The 18843-nt window shown below is 34.8% G+C and overlaps 1 protein-coding gene across 2 annotated transcripts in view; it reads right to left on the bottom strand.

Moving 5' to 3' along the window:
• PCDH7 (protocadherin 7) overlaps positions 1-18843 on the bottom strand; it is a 476179-nt gene that overhangs the window by 212251 nt on the left and 245085 nt on the right. The window contains exon 3 of one of the 2 annotated variants that reach the window (XM_055588214.1): positions 11671-11939. The exons of the other annotated variant lie outside the window; for it this stretch is intronic. Within the exon in view, the coding sequence (XP_055444189.1) occupies positions 11851-11939 (89 nt within the window). The 3' untranslated portion in view covers positions 11671-11850. Of the gene's footprint in view, positions 1-11670; positions 11940-18843 lie in introns of those variants that run through there. 2 annotated transcript variants of the gene reach the window in all.

Raw genomic sequence — 18843 nt, 5'->3', positions numbered from 1 at the left:
TGGTGTTAGAGAAGACTCTTGAGAGTCCCTTGGACTGCAAGGAGATCCAACCAGTCCATTCTAAAGGAGATCAGTCCTGGGTGTTCATTGGTAGGGCTGATGCTGAAGCTGAAACTCTAATACTTTGGCCACCTGATGCAAAGAGCTGACTCATTGGAAAAGACCTTGATGCTGGGAAAGATTGAGGGCAGGAGGAGAAGGGGACGACAGAGGATTCGATGGTTGGATGGCATCACCAGCTCAATGGACATGGGTTTGGGTGGACTCTGGGAGTTGGTGATGGAAAGGGAGGCCTGGTGTGCTGCAGTTCATGGGATCACAAAGAGTTGGACACGACTGAGCAACTGAACTGAACTGAACACAACTGAGCTATTGGGAGCTTGATGTATGTTACTATGTTATTGTCTTACAGGTGAGAAAATATAAGAAAGACTGGTTAGACTGAATACAAAAATTTAATAGATGACAAGTCAGTGTAAGTACTTTGCTCTGCCAGTCAATCACTCATTAAGTCTCTGTTCCCTGTCAATTAGGACTGTGCTAAATAAAATGGAAGCTCTCAATTCTTGATTCAAAGTAAAAGGGAGAAATAAGTAAATAACAACTCACTAAAATAGATTCAAAGTAAAAGGGAGAAATATTAACAACTCACTAAAATAGTTGAAGACATACTTCTTTGCACTGTAAGATGGGCTCGATAAAGGACAGAAATGGTATGGACTTAATAGAAACAGAAGATATTAAGAAGAGGTGGCAAGAATACACAGAAAAACTGTACAAAAAAGAGCTTCATGACCTAGATAATCATGATGCTGTGATCACTCACCTAGAGATAGACATCCTGGAATGTGAAGTCAAGTGGGCTTTAGAAAGGATCACTATGAACAAAGCTAGTGGAGGTGATGGAATTCCAGTGGAACTATTTCAAATCCTGAAAGATGATGCTGTGAAAGACTGCACTCAATATACCAGCAAATTTGGAAAACTCAGCAGTGGCCACAGGACTGGAAAAGGTCCGTTTTCATTCCAATCCCAAAGAAAGGCAATGCCAAAGAATGCTCAGACTCCTGAATAATGCACTCATCTCACATGCTAGTAAAGTAATGCTCAAAATTCTCCAAGCCAGGCTTCAGCAATACGTGAATTGTGTGAACTTCCAGATGTTCAAGCTGGTTTTAGAAAAGGCAGAGGAACCAGAGATCAAATTGCCAACATCTGCTGGATCATGGAAAAAGCAAGAGAGTTCCAGCAAAACATCTATTTCTGCTTTATTGACTATGCCAAAGCCTTTGACTGTGTGGATCACAGTAACCTGTGGAAAATTCTGAAAGAGATGGGAATACCAGACCACCTGACCTGCCTCTTGAGAAACCTATATGCAGGTCAGGAAGCAACAGTTAGAACTGGACATGGAACAACAGACTGGTTCCAAATAGGGGAAGGGGTACGTCAAGTCTGTATATTGTCACCCTGCTTATTTAGCTTATATGCAGAGTACATCATGAGAAATGCTGGGATGGAAGAAGCACAAGCTGGAATCAAGATTGCCAGGAGATATATCAATAACCTCGAATATTCAGATGACACCCCCCTTATGGCAGAAAGTGAAGAAGAACTAAAAAGCCTCTTGATGAAAGTGAAAGAGAAGAGTGAAAAAGTTGGCCTAAAGCCCAACATTCAGAAAACTAAGATCATGGCATCTGGTCCCATCACTTCATGGGAAATAGATGGGGAAACAGTAGAAACAGTGTCAGACTTAATTTTTTTAGGCTCCAAAATCACTTTAGATGGTGATTGCAGCCATGAAATTAAAAGACGCTTACTCCTTGGAAGGAAAGTTATGACCAACCTAGATAGCATATTGAAAAGCAGAGACATTACTTTGCCAACAAAGGTCCATCTAGTCAAGGCTATGGTTTTTCCAGTGGTCATGTATGGATGCGAGAGTTGGACTGTGAAGAAAGCTGAGTGCCAAAGAATTGATGGTTTTGAACTGTGGTGTTGGAGAAGACTCTTGAGAGTCCCTTGGACTGCAAGGAGATCCAACCAGTCCATCCTAAAGGAGATCAGTCCTGGGTGTTCATTGGAAGGACTGATGTCGAGGTTGAAACTCCAACACTTTGGCCACCTCATGCGAAGAGTTGACTCATTGGAAAAGACTCTGATGCTGGGAGGGATTGGGGGCAGGAGGAGTAGGTGATGACAGAGGATGAGATTGCTGGATGGATCACCGACTCGATGCACATGAGTTTGGGTGAACTCCAGGAGTTGGTGATGGACAGGGAAGCCTGGCATGCTGCGATTCATGGGGTTGCAAAGAGTTGGACAAGACTGAGTGACTGAACTGACTGACTGACCACTTACTAAAGTAGATGAATGCATACATTGTTTTGCACTGTAATCTATCTCAGAAAAAAAGATCTTTCATTTGCAGTTTAAGTATCTAAAATTTCATTGTCAACAAATTCCCAATGTGCCAGGGTACTAGGCCTGGCAAGTAACCCACGATCACTTGAACACAGATTTAATGCCTTAAGACTTCTGGAAGAATATGTAATATATGCATTTTACTTATAAATATAATTTTCATGCAAGTACAAAAAACGTTCTTTCATATAAACTATAGCCAGGCCAAAGTATACTCCACAACACTTAATAAATATCATTTATGCTTTTATTTCCCCCCTAAATTCTCAGCAAGGAGCAATTTGATGTTTAATACTATTTTTTCCTGAAAATATATAACTTGTCTAATAAGAGCAATTATTTATATCTTTGACATTTGGACTTTATGAGGGTCCTGAAAAAAGTTAATCATTTTAATTAGTAATGGTGCTTTTATACAACAAATTTCCTTAGAGTAAACTACTCTGAAATCTCACAGCTATTTATAATAAATCCTTGGCTTAAAAAACCTTTATATTGCTAAAATGCTGCTTTTAGTGTCTCTCAATTTATGAGCAAATTTTAAAACACTGTCATTCTCATTGTTGAATCTCATAAATAAACTACAATTGGAGGTAAAAGCTAAACATATATTATAGCATCACTGCAATGTCTAATAAATGACATTTTTGGAAAGTGATAGCGTTGCTTATATAGTCATAGATGATTCATTACTTTCTTAAATTTTCTCAACCATCTAATTTTGCTAATCTAGTGCCTGAGTCTCACACTATTGAGACAATAAGCAGCATGATCCCATTGTAAAGTACAGCAAACATTTAAACAATTGATATATTCTTTACTGTTATATTTATTTATTGGTTACATTAAAATAAAATAGCTAACAAATACATACACACTTGGAAAAATATATTATTACATACATAGCAAAATACTTTTATGTTTATCTGTTCAATGTACTTTTTATTTCCTTAAAAGAATTATTCTTAAAATTGGTAAGGAGATGATCTGAATTTTGGCTTTTGCCAGTCACTATTTTAATTATACCAATGCTTTATTATATGAAATTATTGGTCTACTTTTATTGATTAAATTAGATAAATATTAAAATTCTCTCAAATTACAGGAGTAAATACAAAGAAAAATATAGGAGTAGGAGAATAATAAAGTGTTATTATGAGATTATATGAAATCATGTGTGTGGAACTTTGGAAACTTGCAAAGCACTAAGAAATTTAAAGAACCTCTCATTAAAATTATAAATATTTATAATTTTGACTTAAAGTGCTTAGACAAAAATACATAAAGATTTTTCTCCTCATAACTTACACAAAACTCCTTAAAAATAAAAGAGGCTTGTCAAAAGGACAATCTTATTACATAAAATATATTGCATTTTCTAAAGTTATTCTTTAAATCCCAAAGCAATGAATTGCAAATTTACTCATTCAAGGATGTATTTCTTCTGTGATATATAATAGCCTGATACCACTATTAAGGCAAACTGATTGGTCATAAACAGATTGTGTATTCTTTGATATTTTTTTTTGATATGTTGATTTATTTACATAGCACTCATATATCCCTGAAATATATTCTGGAAATACAAGAAGAGATTATAGACCCAGTTAAATATATGAGACACCTAAGAAGGGAACCTCTAGAGCAGGCCTGGCAGGATATGATGAATTTCCTTCCTCCTTCACTTACTTTCCCGCCTTCCCAGTCTACCTGCTAGTCTTGTCACACAACAAACTAACTAAAATATAAACATATTTAAAAAACTGTAACCCCCTACTTCACTTATTCTTTCCATGCACATGTACTTTGCTCTGCCTAGTTTTATCTTCCCTGTCTTTACTTTCTCATAGAACAACCGTCTACTCATCACAGTTCAGCATATATTCTCAGTCTCAGAGTCAAAACCACACTTAATTCTTAAGTTCAAGCATGACTAAACATCTCCAAATGATTTGATTCCTCATTCCTATTGACGTGTACACTATTTGGATATTTTCCTGTAACCTAATATGATCCAGCAGAGTTTTCAGTAAAGAACATTAATGGATAAGCTGAAAGTTACCTTTCCATTGATTTTCATGATAAGATTAGAAATTTAGCTCCCTGGAAGAAAAGGTGTTATGGATATATACTAAAAGATACTTATTATGTAAAACCTATTTAAGTCACATATTAAAAGACATATAATATAAAATGTCTTATTGATAAGCAGTTCAGAAATAACAAAAATGTCATTGATAGTATGGTGCTTATCAGAAAAAAAAAAAAAATTTTAAATAGGTGGTTCAAAACACCGTTGGAAAACCACCAGTCTTCCAATCTCACTTTTTAATTCTGAATTATAAATTCAGAAATCAGTAAACCTTTAGCATTATGGCCAAGTTTTCCATTAGCCTCACAAAAGTGGCACAACTTCTAAATTAAATCTACATTTCTTTGTTTTAAAAATATTTTCCTGCATTTTCTTCATTACTTAAACACATTGGCTTAACATGGTATCATACTCAAGAAAGATCACAAAGAATTGAAATCCTGAGCAATAGGCACTATGGTGTCTAAGGACATCCCCCGCACCCCCCACCCCTTGTCAATTACCTAATATCCTATTACAAGCAGTTAATGTGCCTGTGTTAACAATTCTCTTTATAATAGGATATTCTATTTATTTAATTGATGCCTGTTGTCCTGATTAGAGTGGACAGGCAAGCTTAAATAATGATGGTTGAGTCTGGTTAAGGCTTATGATTGGAATCTATGGTAACTTGCTCTGCTTTATTTGCTGTAAACTCTAGGGCTGTTGCACAGTGTGGTGTCCCCAGCCACAAATGATGGTGAATGGTTCCTATTAGGCAGCTCCTGGCTTTAAGTTGGAGTTATCTTTGACTGGTTTCACTTCTGGCAAAAACTATTAGTTGAATACAAAGAATGTTTGTAATATCAAGCTTTGCAAAAGGATGCCAACTTCCGTGCCTCTCCAAGAGCACAGCAGGCTGCATTACCAAGTGTTTTTCTGTTTCTTATGAATAAAATTGTTTGCTTTCCTATTTCATCCTGCTGATTCCAGATAAACAGTGCATCCAAGGACATAAAAGAAAGTGTCACCTTCAACTCACCCAGATCTCTACTTTTAAGCAAGATACTTCAATAAATTTGGTAACCCCCAACTGGGATTCAAAAAATCTGGATCACAGTTATCTCACTAACTTAACGACCTTGAAAAATTACTTTTTTTTTCATTAACTAGATTTCAAAATGAGGAATTTTCAGATAAAATAATTTTTTCCAGAGAAAATAATTTATGATTCTATGTGAATGCTTTATATTCCACACCTTAATAAGTTGAAAACCATCAAACATTAAATTACTTTTGCAAGTTATTACAACTCCGTTATAGTAAGTTTCACTATAATAAACAGCATTCAAAATGAGGACAGACTTATGTCTCCAGAAGCAAAGGAAGTGATGCTTCCAAAATGAAAATGAGCAACTTTGTCTTCAAAAGCGTAGCTTTAACAAGATAAAAGGGTGTCCCTAGAACACTGTAGCACTGGTTAAAAATTAGATGACTTATGTTAAAAATTCTTAATCCAATGAAATCTTTGATAATTATGTTACCAGATTCTAGCACAGAATTATTGTTATTACATCTCATGATTATCATAGAATCATAGAGCATGAGTGTTGGAATCTGTGTTGTCTAATTTGTAATCTTATGAATGAAATTCTTTAATAATGATTTTGGGAAATTATCATGGAACCTTAGCTCTAATACATTCAATGATAAAGGTTTCAGAATACTGACTATTCTATGGAACAGAGTTCGTTGAACATTTCTTAAGATAATACATTTCTCCTTAGAAGGAAGCAATTTTCTACCGTTTATACCTACTAACATTTGTTCTTGCCTTCAGGAATCACCAAGAATAAGTTATCCTTTGTCTCTCTTCTGCATTAAAGTGCTTCAGATATCTTTTAAATGACTGTCCTCTCCTCAACCTGTCTTCCTCAGCACATTAAACATTTCCTTGGATTCACATATTTTTAAAAGCACAAAAAGTACCTGTATATACATGCAAAACGGAAAAAGTATAAAAACTTAAATGATAACAATCATCAAACTTTTTTAAAACTAGAAGCCTTCTTAGAAATTAAGAAGCTTGTAACATGAATTTTAATTGATCACATGATCATAGCAACCATGCCACAGAGTCAATGCAAATTCTCAGAATCCTTCTCAAGAGAAAGCTCCAGAAAGAAAAACAGGTCAACATATGCTAACACTAAAGATTACATCCCTCAACTACTGTGGTTTTCATATTTTACAGAGGAGGAAACCGTGCTTCCCGGGAGGCTAAATATTATTGACTGGCAAACCAATACCAAAATCCTAATTTCTAAAATTCCTAGTCTGCCATATTCTATAAAAATTTGGAAGATAATTTAAAGATCAGTTAGCTAAATTCCTTATTTTGGTGAAATAAGTGAGGTCTTGAAAGGTTAAATGATTAACATGTATTTCCCATGTATCACTACTCTCTTTCTAAAATATTAAAAGAAATTTTAAAATATTAAATTACATATATGCACATAGCATACATCTTCAATAGCAGTGACAGACAGAGCAACCTTAAAACAAAAGTTGTTTTAAGAATTTTGCCTAAGACTCATGTATAACCAAATACCAAAAGGGCATTATTTCAGGAATTGAATCTAAGAAAAGCAAAACTTTTCTGAGAACTTCCTTTGGTCATACAAAGCAATGCTGAGTATGATAGAGTAAGAATTTTTGTAGGCACTAGAGCTTTTGAAAATATAAAGTCAAGCACTACAATTACCATATGGAAGACATTCATTAAGAATATATAGGTTTATAATATATGAAGCACATTGAAAATTGAAATCTTGGGCAGGGTCAGGGAAAAGTCATGTAGCGTAAAAAGTATTATCTGCCAGCAAATTAATTAAATCTCCCAGTTCTAGGAAAGGCCATATATTCTGTGTAGACACTCATAGAAAGGCAGATGTGCAGTGCTTCCGAGATAGTGCTGTAATCTACTCATAAATAGGACTCACCAAAGGACACTGACAGCAATTTGGCATTAAAAAAGAGTTCACATGCATGGAGAATTTACTTTACATTAGCTTTTACTGAGGAAACTCCATATCTGACAGGGCAACCTTTACACATCTTTCAAACTTCTTTTGCTCTAGTTTGACGTCCATGTGTGAGCACATATTTAGTCATTAAAGTCAATAATTTGCATTGAGAAAATAGTTTTTGCTTTCTTCTGCTTTTCTGTTTGTCTTTTATTTCCACTGATATTATCCATATAAAGCTATGTATTTTTTAGTGTCAAAAATGTTAGAATGATGAATGAACATCTTAAGGGAAAACTCATCTCAGGCACCAACTCAAACCAAAATATTTAATCAATTAAGAAAGAAAAAGTAGAGACTTCTTCATGTGTGCTTAGTTGCTTCAGTCATGTCTGACTCTTTGAGACCTCAGGGACTGGAGTCTGCCAGGTTCCTCTGTCCATGGGATTTTCCAGACAAGAATGCTGCCATGCTGTCTCCAGGGGATTTTCACAGCTCACGGATTGAACACACATCTCTTAAATCTCCTGAATTGGCAGGTGGGTTCTTTAACACTGAGACACTTAAATTCTTTTACTTTTATCAAATATTATTTTTTATTTCATTTTTCTATATTTTTTCATTCATTTTTATGCATGCTTATATTAATTTTATCTATATATTATACTATATACTAGCCAAATCATACATTTATTCTATATAATTCAGATAAAAGGTATTAATATATGCAGCTTTAAACTGTAACTCCTTTTGTTTCCTGAAATTATTTAAACAGATTTTTTGGGTTCTTCATACTGCACAAATATAGACATGTAAACTGAAGGAGCCAATCCTGAATTCCATCTTTTTTTTTGACAAAGTATTTTGCACTAAATGAAAATAACCAGAATGCTAAAACGATTTGCAACCAACTAACAGAACAATTTGAAAGACTGGGGCTATAAACTAGAAAAAGAGAAATAGAGACATTATAGAGCTAGCCATTATGATGGAGTGTCTACCTGAATTTCAGTTGCTGGAAGTACTTTTGGAGTACATTTGGAGAAGGAATAGTACTTAAATTTTGTGTTGTTCCAAAGGAAAAATTCAGGATAAATGGATTCAAGTTCTGGGAAGGCAAATTTTGGCTCAATATAAGAAAAAGCTTAAAATTTAAGTTAAAGATGTCCCCAAATCAGTGAGCTACCCCTAGATTTTTTGTCACCAGAATCATTCAAGCAGAGATTAGTGATTTGGCCACCTCATGCGAAGAGTTGACTCATTGGAAAAGACTCTGATGCTAGGAGGGATTGGGGGCTGGAGGAGAAGGGGACGACAGAGGATGAGATGGCTGGATGGCATCACTGACTTGATGGACGGGAGTCTGGGTGAACTCCGGGAGTTGGTGATGGACAGGGAGGCCTGGTGTGCTGCGATTCATGGGGTTGCAAAGAGTCGAACACGACTGAGCAGCTGAACTGAACTGATGATGGGTATGAGGGATGCATGAATAATCTAAAACCAGATTGGCTGGTGATAATCTCTTTACCAACTCTTAAAATTCCATGATTAATTCAGCAAACATTCATTCCATGCTCCAGGCACTCCATATAAAAATAGAAATAAACTGATCCTTATATTCACAGAACTAATGAATTGGTTAATTCTAAGATCTTATTGGTTGAAAGTCTAGGAAAGAGGGTATTTTGACTTGTACCCTAATTTTCCATTAATCTCTGCCTTAATTGTGCCCTCTAGGCACAACCTTTTTAGTTCTAAGTACATAGCTCCAAGTTAATGCTTAAGCCCTTAACTTGCTATCAAAAGCACTGTTCCCACAGAAAAAAATCCCAGAAAAATACAGTGTACACAAAGCAATGTATCTTAATTTCCCTTTCTCTTTTCAGCATTTTACCTCAAAGGCTTTTCTAAGAATAAAGGAAACATGAACTCATAAATAAAGTCCTTTTTCTCTACTTGCACTGATTTTTTTCCCCTACAAGTTTTCTTTCATATTTTTTAAAGTCCTCTCAGTGTCTGTGGTTTTCAGTGATCTGTTTCCTTCAATTTTTTATTGCTTTTCAATGTATTCACTTTCCCCATATCTTTTTGTTTCTATATTTTCAAAGATTTTTTCTTTTCTTTTTCAGTTTACCTTCTTTTTCTCATCTAATTTTACTCCCCCATTTCTTTCTTTTCTTGTATGTAACCTGTTAAGACTCTAGCTGTATGGTGCATATTTCTTTTATTCATCTATAAAATAACAACAACAAAAAAAGTTTCTCTGACCTTTCCTCAAAACTTCAAAATATTTTGGTTGGATTGTTTCCTTTCCATGTGAGATATAAGTATATCTATGCTTCTTTTCTTACTACTAGATTTGATAAATTTTATAAAATTTAAATGATCTTTTTTTCTATGTTTTCAATTATACTTACTTGGTTTTTAATTGCAGGTCCTAAATTTAGGGAGAAAAATAAATGACTTATTTTTTATAATAAAATATATTAAGTCATCTATGCAGCTAATAACAGTCAAGAGCTACAAATGAAAGGAAATAAAAAGGGTAGAGATAAGTGTGGATGAAAAGGGTCCCTACAAGAGTGAAAAGAAGAATGACTGTGTTCTAAAAATTCATTCATCTGTTCAACATTTAGTGAGTAGCAAACACTGTGGGCATAGAAGAGTTCATAAAGGATAAGATGGAATCATAGAAACTTAAAGAGTTAAACATGAACGAGAATCCCAGCTTCGCTGGGGAGGAAACAGGAGACTCTGCAAAAGACACAGTGCACTTTAGTCAGTTCTGAGTAATCTTGACCACGTCAGGTTTCTCCAAGCCTCACTGTTTATCATTTAAATATGAATATTAACAATTTTTAACTGTGTTCCTTTGTGTGGAATGAATGAAGAAAATAGGGATTATTAAGCTTACTTACACTGTGCTGGACACACAGAAAACCCTCTGCACATTTCCTATTACTGCTTTTGGTGTGAATTTTCCAAGCAGACCTGGGGAAACGGCTCTCCAGATGGAAGGACCCAACAATGCAAAGGTCTGTGGGCAAGGAAGATTATAGCCATTGGGAAAGATGGGGTAGGCCAGAACAGTGTATATCCAGGGTAAGTGCATAAAGTAAGGACTAGAAATGCAGGTAGAAATGAGATCACGAAGGCCAACCAATGATTTCAGAGCTTTTAGGGATAAGAGACTCTGCATTTGTGAATGAAGATCTATGGTCCAGTCTTTAACGGTCAATGGTCACATCAATGAAAATTCCTGTAAAGAATCTGCTTCATTTATATACACAAACAAGTCTTTGGCTACTATTCTAAGGAATACCATAGTGTTGCCACACACAGGCACACCTATAGACACACTCACTGCTTTTCTTTAAAGACATTTACTAAAAATCTTCCCAGCCCAAAGGCAGTAATCTAGTTCCTTGCCTCAAAGATCCTAATAGAGTCACAAAGGCGTAGTGCAAAGCCCAACATGCCCTCAAAACAAGCCCCTGCAGGAGCAAGGAGGACCAGTTCTCCTGGTGAAAAAGGAAATCAAGAAGGTGGGCGTTTCCCATAATGACTTACAGTTTGTGTTTTTACAGGTTAAGACTCTGCTGGAGTTCGAGCCCTGAGGGCTTAGCTCCTTTCAAAATTATCAACCTGAAAGAGGTAGACTTGAGCTGGCAGGAGGACCAAGGCCCTCCCCCACCTTCCTCAAATGCCACCAGCTGAGCTGAGCAAAGAAATCTTTGCAAAAAAGCCATTGGCCTACACTCAGCTCCCACATCTGGATGACCTTGATTTGTGGAGTATTTAGGTTTGAATTGAAATGGCTCATACTTAATTTTCTATAATCAGATGAATAAGCATTATAATTAAAGTACATAGTACAGTTTTGTATGATGCTTTTGAAAGTTCAAATGCTAAAATAATTGAATTCTGAGTTAAAGTTCACAAAATATTCTCATTTTACAATTTGCAAAGATATGTCATATAAAAAGTCTTTGTAAAACATTGAAAGTGGCATATATATATAGGTCCGTTTTTTTTTTTTTTTTCTATACAATCAATTGAGGAAACTGCATAGCACCTTTCTCTGAAAATGATACAGGTTGTTCTTCTGTAATCCTTTACATTTAAAAATCATCTACAACTGTGCAGGGAATTCTGAAATAGCATGCTGAAATAGGTAAAGATTTACTCAAGTTGTGTAATTTCCTTGTATCAGTAGGCTTTATGTAGTGGATGCATGAGTTTTCTCTATATAAAAGATAGACTATTAATGGAGAATGCAGAAGAGGGGCAGCTGTACTGCTTCATGAGGACCACCATACCTGTTGATTAATGGAGAGGCCTTAACAGCACTCTTCTTCCATGCGTCTTGCCATGAGGAAAGGGGAGGAAGGGAAAGGTAGTGATGGCAGCAACACCTGGGGAAGGGAGATGGGGAAATATGTAAAGGGAAAATCAGCAGCCCCTACACCACGGTGTCCATCCACAGACTTGCCAATGAAACAATTTTCAAAAACCCTAAACTTGTTTTCTTTCTTTTTTAAAAAATCTAGATAAATTTTAAAGATAATTTAAACAAATTAGGGATTTTGAATGGCGTTAATCTCATCACTCTCCAACTATCAACTATCCTCTTCTGAGTCTGGGACATGGGGGCTGCTACATGTAATGAACTACCATCTTATTCTCACTTTTTGACTAGACAGGGTAGCTTAAGGCAGGACTAGGCAGGACTTTGATATGTGGGTACAGTGTTTTGTTTTTTGTTTTTATTTTTTACAACAGATTTATGAAAAAAAAAAAAAAAAAAAAAAAAACTGCAGGATAAATAGTACCAAATGGGTATGTATATTTTTCCCCAACACACAGTAGGATTATTACCATTTACTTGTCCTGCCTCCATCTAATTGCCATATATCTAAAAGCTCACAAACATCTTCCTTATTACATTCTCCTAAGGGTCTGTAGGTTTGATATCAAAACAACTTCAACTTGTTATTTTAACAAAAAAGAATTAAATTTAGTAGAATGCCTATACACTGCAAGAGACCAAACTAATAAAAGTTGTAAAAAGGTTCATGTTTTAATTATATTTTTGTAGACATGGTTTAATTTGAACTACATGTAATTTTTTTAAAGTAAATAGAGTTATATGAAAAGAAGTACAATGAAAAAATTTCATAAAACATTGATGATAATACTGAACTCTTTGAATTTTAGTAGTGATCAACTGGTTTAGTGAATCAATTTAAAGGGCAATACCACCTGAAAAAGACATACTGCTACATATTTTGCTCTTGATATTTGTTTTCAGAGAAATCTTTGCCTTTCTATGTTTATACTGAAATACAAACTTCATATGAAAAATGACATTTTACATGATTTAGGGAAGCTTTTATACACCCTGGAGATAAGCTTATTAAAAATATGTATATTTTTTAAGAAAATAAGAAGTCATCCACTTGGGGTTTTTAGTAATGGAGATGTTTATGCATGTATAGGGGCAGGGAGTATATGGGAAATTTCTGTACTGTCCTCTCAGTGTTTTTGTGAACCTAAACTGTTTTTAAAAAGGCCTTAAGCATTGTAACTTAAAAGATAGGAGAGAATTAATTTTGGGGGTGAAAAAAAATGGTTTTGATCCCTCCCACCCATACATTTCTTAGTGTAATATCTACAGAAGGGCTGGGACATTCTTGAGTTTTTCTCTAAAGACAAGGATTTATGTAAATACCTGTTTGCATTTTTGCTTCTGAATGTGATTCTGACCATTAATCTAAATGTTTAAGAAAGCAGCTATCACAAAGATATTTGAGGTTTGGAGTATGATAATCCTTTTGGTCTTGCCTTAATCCTATTTAAACAGGATGTCTCAAAACTTTCCAGTTTCTCAACTCTTTTGGTCTCTGACACACTAATTACTATTAGGCATCATCTCTGCTTAAAATAACATATCCATCTAATACTTAGGTAATAGTATTAGTCAGCTCTTGAATTGAAATATTTGGAAACTAATTGGTTATCAGATGGATTAGCATCAAAGAATTCTGAAGGAACATGCACTAAGCCTGTTAAATTAAAATAAATAAACTCAAAGTAGTAAACTTAAATTTTATTTGATATGGTTGAACATAATTTTTATAGCTTTGCTTTTTTTCTTATACATTTTAATTTTGTGTTTAATTTTAAAAATATTAATTGCCATCACACATATTTTAAAATTTAAGCTCCCCTTCAAAATTAAAAGCCACATATTCTAGTAATATCAAAGTAACAAAGTTATAATTAATTATTCCTACATTTAAATGTTCCTGATTGATTATTTGGGGATCAGCATTTTGTCTTTGGAAGAATCAAGTGTGTGAATCTTCCAAGACAGAAAACAAAAGGGGCCCACATGTTCTTAATTTATGGCAAAAAACTTGAGTCTAGCATGAAACACAGCAGTTTTTGTACATGAATCCCTAATACCATAAGGATTTTATATAAGTAAGTTCTTCCTTTGATCTTAGGAAGGGTAGATTATCATGAGGTAATATATTTGGAAATTTGCACCACACTGTGAAAGATACAAAAATAACCAAAGGTGTACTTATGAGAAACTTTGGAAAATAAATATACACACACAAAACACAGATGACTGCTCACAGTAGAACTTATCAAGATGTAACAAGTAATATAAAATGATTTTATAAATATCTGAGTTTATAAATAACTAAAACAACTTAGAATGGTAGTCCAAAAGATTAAACAGAAATTTTCGAGTCATAAATTCATAGAGTGGAGAAGACAGCTTCATGGATTAAGGGAAATAAAAATGAAAGCTATTTTTTTCCTATTAAGAGGTAGGAGCCAGGATAATAAAATCACCCCTGGTACTAACGGGGTATTTGTTAGGAATATGCTTATAGGCAATCTTATGAGCTAGATTTTTACCTGGCTAGAAAAGGGAAAATGTACAATATGATGCATGAAAATAAAAAGTAGATAGACAAATGATTTGTGATTTTACTGAGTAGAATTGGCAATCAAGAATTTGTAAAGAGATTGATTTTCCAAAAGGACAGGAATTTGGTCATGTAGATAAAATGAGAATATCATAGAGAATGCTATGGTTCAGCCCTCTGTGGTTCTGTTCTTAGAAAAATGTATGATAAAAGTAGAAATACGTATACTAACATATTGACACAGAGAACACAATGTCAAGCTGTAGGGCCCAAGAATAAGGCACAAGACTTGCTTCACATCCTCAAAAAAATATAATAATTACATGGGGAACAAAACTAAGGTCAAATTTCTTAGTGTTTGGAAGCTCAAAGCAAAGAAACAAAGGGATGAACTTTGAGAAAGGAGACACAGAGCTACTTCTTCAAGACTGTGTCAGATATGGAAAAAGGATAAAGAAAGAAACAGTTTGTAGAAAAGGAAACTGATACAGCCTAATGCAACGTGATGAGAAGAAGGTTATTTAGTGTTGGCAAGTCAGAAGTCAGTCAAACCAGACAGATTATATGGTGGGACCATATAATATGGTTGGGAACCAGCACACCTTGATAAGCAGAAGAGACACATCAAACAACATATAGAATGAGAGCTTAATTAGGCAATGAGACTGCTATTCTCTGCTTGATGACCTTAAACCTTCATCAAAACATCACTGTCTGATACAAGAATATATGAGAAAAGGCCATTACCATACGGTATAAACATTCCTGGTAACAGTATTGTTATCCTTATCCTATTTGTGAGGTCTATCTTAAAAATACATTTTCTATAAGAGTTAGAAAATTGATATTTTAGCTCTGATTCTGACCCTAAAATTTTCCCTGAGTCACATATTCATGTGTGCTAAGTCACTTCCATCCTTTCTGATTCTTTGAGACCCCATGAACTGCAGCCTGAATAGGAACAGTCTACCATATTCCAATGAACAGTTCAATTTTCTCTCATTCTCCTTCTTGCTAAGAGTGGCTGGATACTTATCAAAAGGAAATTTTATTCATCTTAATGCTGGGTGTGTCTGGGCTTCCCCTGAGGCTCAGTGGTAAATAATCTGTCAGTAATGCAGGAGATGTGGGTTTGATCGTTAGGTCCAGAAGATCCCCTGAAGAAGGAAATGGCAACCCACTCCAGTATACTTTTCTGGGGAATCCCATGGACAGAGGAGCCTGGCAGGCTACAATCCATGGAGTTGTAAAAGAGTAGGACATGACTTAGCAACTAACAACAATGTTATTTTTAGGCAGGGCTGGAGCTTGAAGAGGTCAGCTTGGCTGTTGCTGCTAGCTCCTGCAGGGTGGAGTAAGCTGGTACCCTGGTATATTTTTAAGATTATTTAACTCCATAAAAACATAATTTTTTTTGTCTTTTTTTCTCTTTAACTGAAAATTTTCATTATTTTTATTTAATGAAATAAATTAATCACTACACACTACATCCTAACAGTAAATTTTCATGATGACAATTAGAGTATTGCCATACAAATCTTTACCTGTAACCTATTTTTCTGACAACCTCACTAAAAGTTCAAGATTTTGTTGCACTGAAAACATTTTATAAATCTTCTAGCAAATCTATAATATTCCACTTTATTATTTTCAAATTCCTAATGTTTTACCAATCTGCTAAGAAGTTCTCAGTTTATAGCTACAATAGAGAAGGAAATGGCACCCCACTCTAGTACTCTTGCCTGGAAAATCCTATGGAAGGAGGAGCCTGGTTGGACAGTACTGAGCGACTTCACTTTCTCTTTTCACTTTCATGCATTGAAGAAGGAAATGGCAACCCACTCCAGCGTTCTTGCTTGGAGAATCCCAGGGATGGGGAAGCCCGGTGGGCTGCCATCTACGGGATCACAGAGTCGGACACGACTGTAGCGACTTGGCAGCAGCATAATCCACTGTGTCCTTCATACAAACTAACAAATCAGCTACCCTAGTATCTAAGAGCTCAGTAATGTTCACTTAGAATTTTAATTAATGTATGATTCACTCAGTATAATTAATATTCTAAATTTAGTTTTCCCTACAAAATATATTTTAATGAGGATTTTGCTCTTTTTTTTCTTGACATAGAATTGAGTAAATTTATAAAACTATGGATCTTAAATTCTCACATACAACATTTTTAGTCTCTGCAACTAAAAGTTGTCATATCAATTTTATTATTTAGGTTTGTTCATCAAATATTTAAAGAGTGTTCAATCTTGGCTAGACACCACTTTAATCAGTAGTACTTAAATTTGGATTTCAGGACTCCTCTAGCCTCTTAAAAACTGTAAATGACCCAAAAGTGCTTTTGTTTTTATGTGACTTTTTTTTTTATGTGACAGGTAAAGATTTGTATGGCAATACTCTAATTGTCATCATGAAAATTTATTGTTAGGATGTAGTGTGTAGTGATTAATTTATTTCATTAAATAAAAATAATAAACATTTTCAGTTAAAGAGAAAAAAAGACAAAAAAAATTATGTTTTTATTGAGTTAAGAAATGTGACTACATCATTGCTGCTGCTGCTGCTAAGTCGCTTCAGTTGTGTCCGATTCTGTGCGACCCCATAGACCGCATCCCACCAGGCTTCCCGTCCCTGGGATTCTCCAGGCAAGAACACTGGAGTGGGTTGACATTTCCTTCTCCAATGCATGAAAGTGAAAAGGGAAAGTGAAGTCGCTCAGTCGTGTCTGACTCTTAGCGACCCCATGGACTGCAGCCTACCAGGCTCCTCCGTCCATGGGATTTTCCAGGCAAGAGTACTGGAGTGGGGTGCCATACATCATTGGTAGTTTAAAAAATAAAATTGACATTTTAAAAATTAATTGTAAATGCATTTGAAAATAGCCATAATAAAGTCATTTCTTTTCAAAATAAAATATTTTTATGAAAAACGATTACCATACTTTATAAAACCAAAAATAAGCTAGAAGAGTGACATTATGATGTGTTCTAATATAGATTGTGATAGGAAAAGAGCAAAGCTGGATGGGGTCAGTATGGGCTCCACAGAAGAGGTGATACTTGAAGTAAACTTTAAAGAAAGACTTGACTGGATGGATGGAAACATTGGTGAAAGAGGTTAAGACCATTCTAGTGAAAGAAGGGCATGGCTAAACAGAGCATGTTGTAATAGAAAGAATATGGATTTTTTTGTTTATTTGTTTGACAAAGTTTCCTCAGACTCCATCTCAGCTATTTTGGCTGTATGGCTTTGAGTAAATCACCTAAGGTCTGTGAGCCTCTCTTTGCTCTCCTGTGAGCCTACAGATTAAGAACGTCATGAGAATTGAGATGAAAAATGTAAAATATTTTCACATGTGGCAGTTAAATGGAACTCAGTAATATAATGTGTTTTGTTGCATATTTAAGGACAGCGAATTGATTATCATGCTGAGAGCATAAAATACTATGAGATGTAGTGGGGAGAATGGAAGTTATAAACAAGAGTGAAAAGGACAGCAGAAAAGAAGAGCTGGTGTGGAGGTTAAAGGTGGGTATGAGTGACTTAAAAAAACACAGAAACACAGTAATATGAAATGAACTACCTTGGAAACTCCAATGAGAATCACTTCTCATACAGGCCTTAGCAAACCCATAGAAAATCTCGATTTCCATTTGGTGCCCTCCTATCCTTTCCCAGGATTACATACAAATGAACAAACTCAGGTTTTAGAAAAATGAATTACTCCAATATCATCATAAATATAGAATGAATATGTAAAAAATAAAATGGATGATAAAAAACTTAAGACAAATTTAACCAACCACTTTGCTGCTTACAGAGGTTTAGTTGACCTGAATCTTCCATGTCTCTATGAAATTAGATTTCAATTAATCTCAGCAATGAATGAATGGTGAATATATAAATAAAAGTATATTTTAAGCCATATGCATACTATAGTAAGAATCTGAACTCACAACTGTGATGTTCTCAACTTGGAACTGAAAATTAGGAGACTCATAAAGTCTGCAAATTGATTTCAACTTATTTAGAAAACACTTTTATTAAGAGTGTGATACATAGATAATGTTATGACTTTTCCCCATACTGGTTTGTACCATCCAGATGCTATCTTTGAACTTCAAGACTTCACTGATAGAATGTTAAAAAGTATTTCCCAACAAAAAAATATTTTCTGCCGATGCACCTTAGTTCTGACAATTAAGGCACAAAAGAAAAAAATGTACTCAGTAGAGAAGCACAGCTTTAAAATGTAAAATAAACTCTTCATCAAGGTCCAGGTTTAAAATTTTATAAAACACAATAAATATCCTGGCTCATTGTACAGGCACTGGCTGTAGCAATACACCAATGACAGGTAAGAACA

This window comes from Bubalus kerabau, chromosome 7 (genome assembly GCF_029407905.1).
Source record: "Bubalus kerabau isolate K-KA32 ecotype Philippines breed swamp buffalo chromosome 7, PCC_UOA_SB_1v2, whole genome shotgun sequence".
NCBI classification, from domain to species: Eukaryota; Metazoa; Chordata; class Mammalia; order Artiodactyla; family Bovidae; genus Bubalus; species Bubalus kerabau.
Note: the sequence above shows the minus strand (reverse complement) of the source record. Positions and strands in the feature narration are given on the sequence as shown.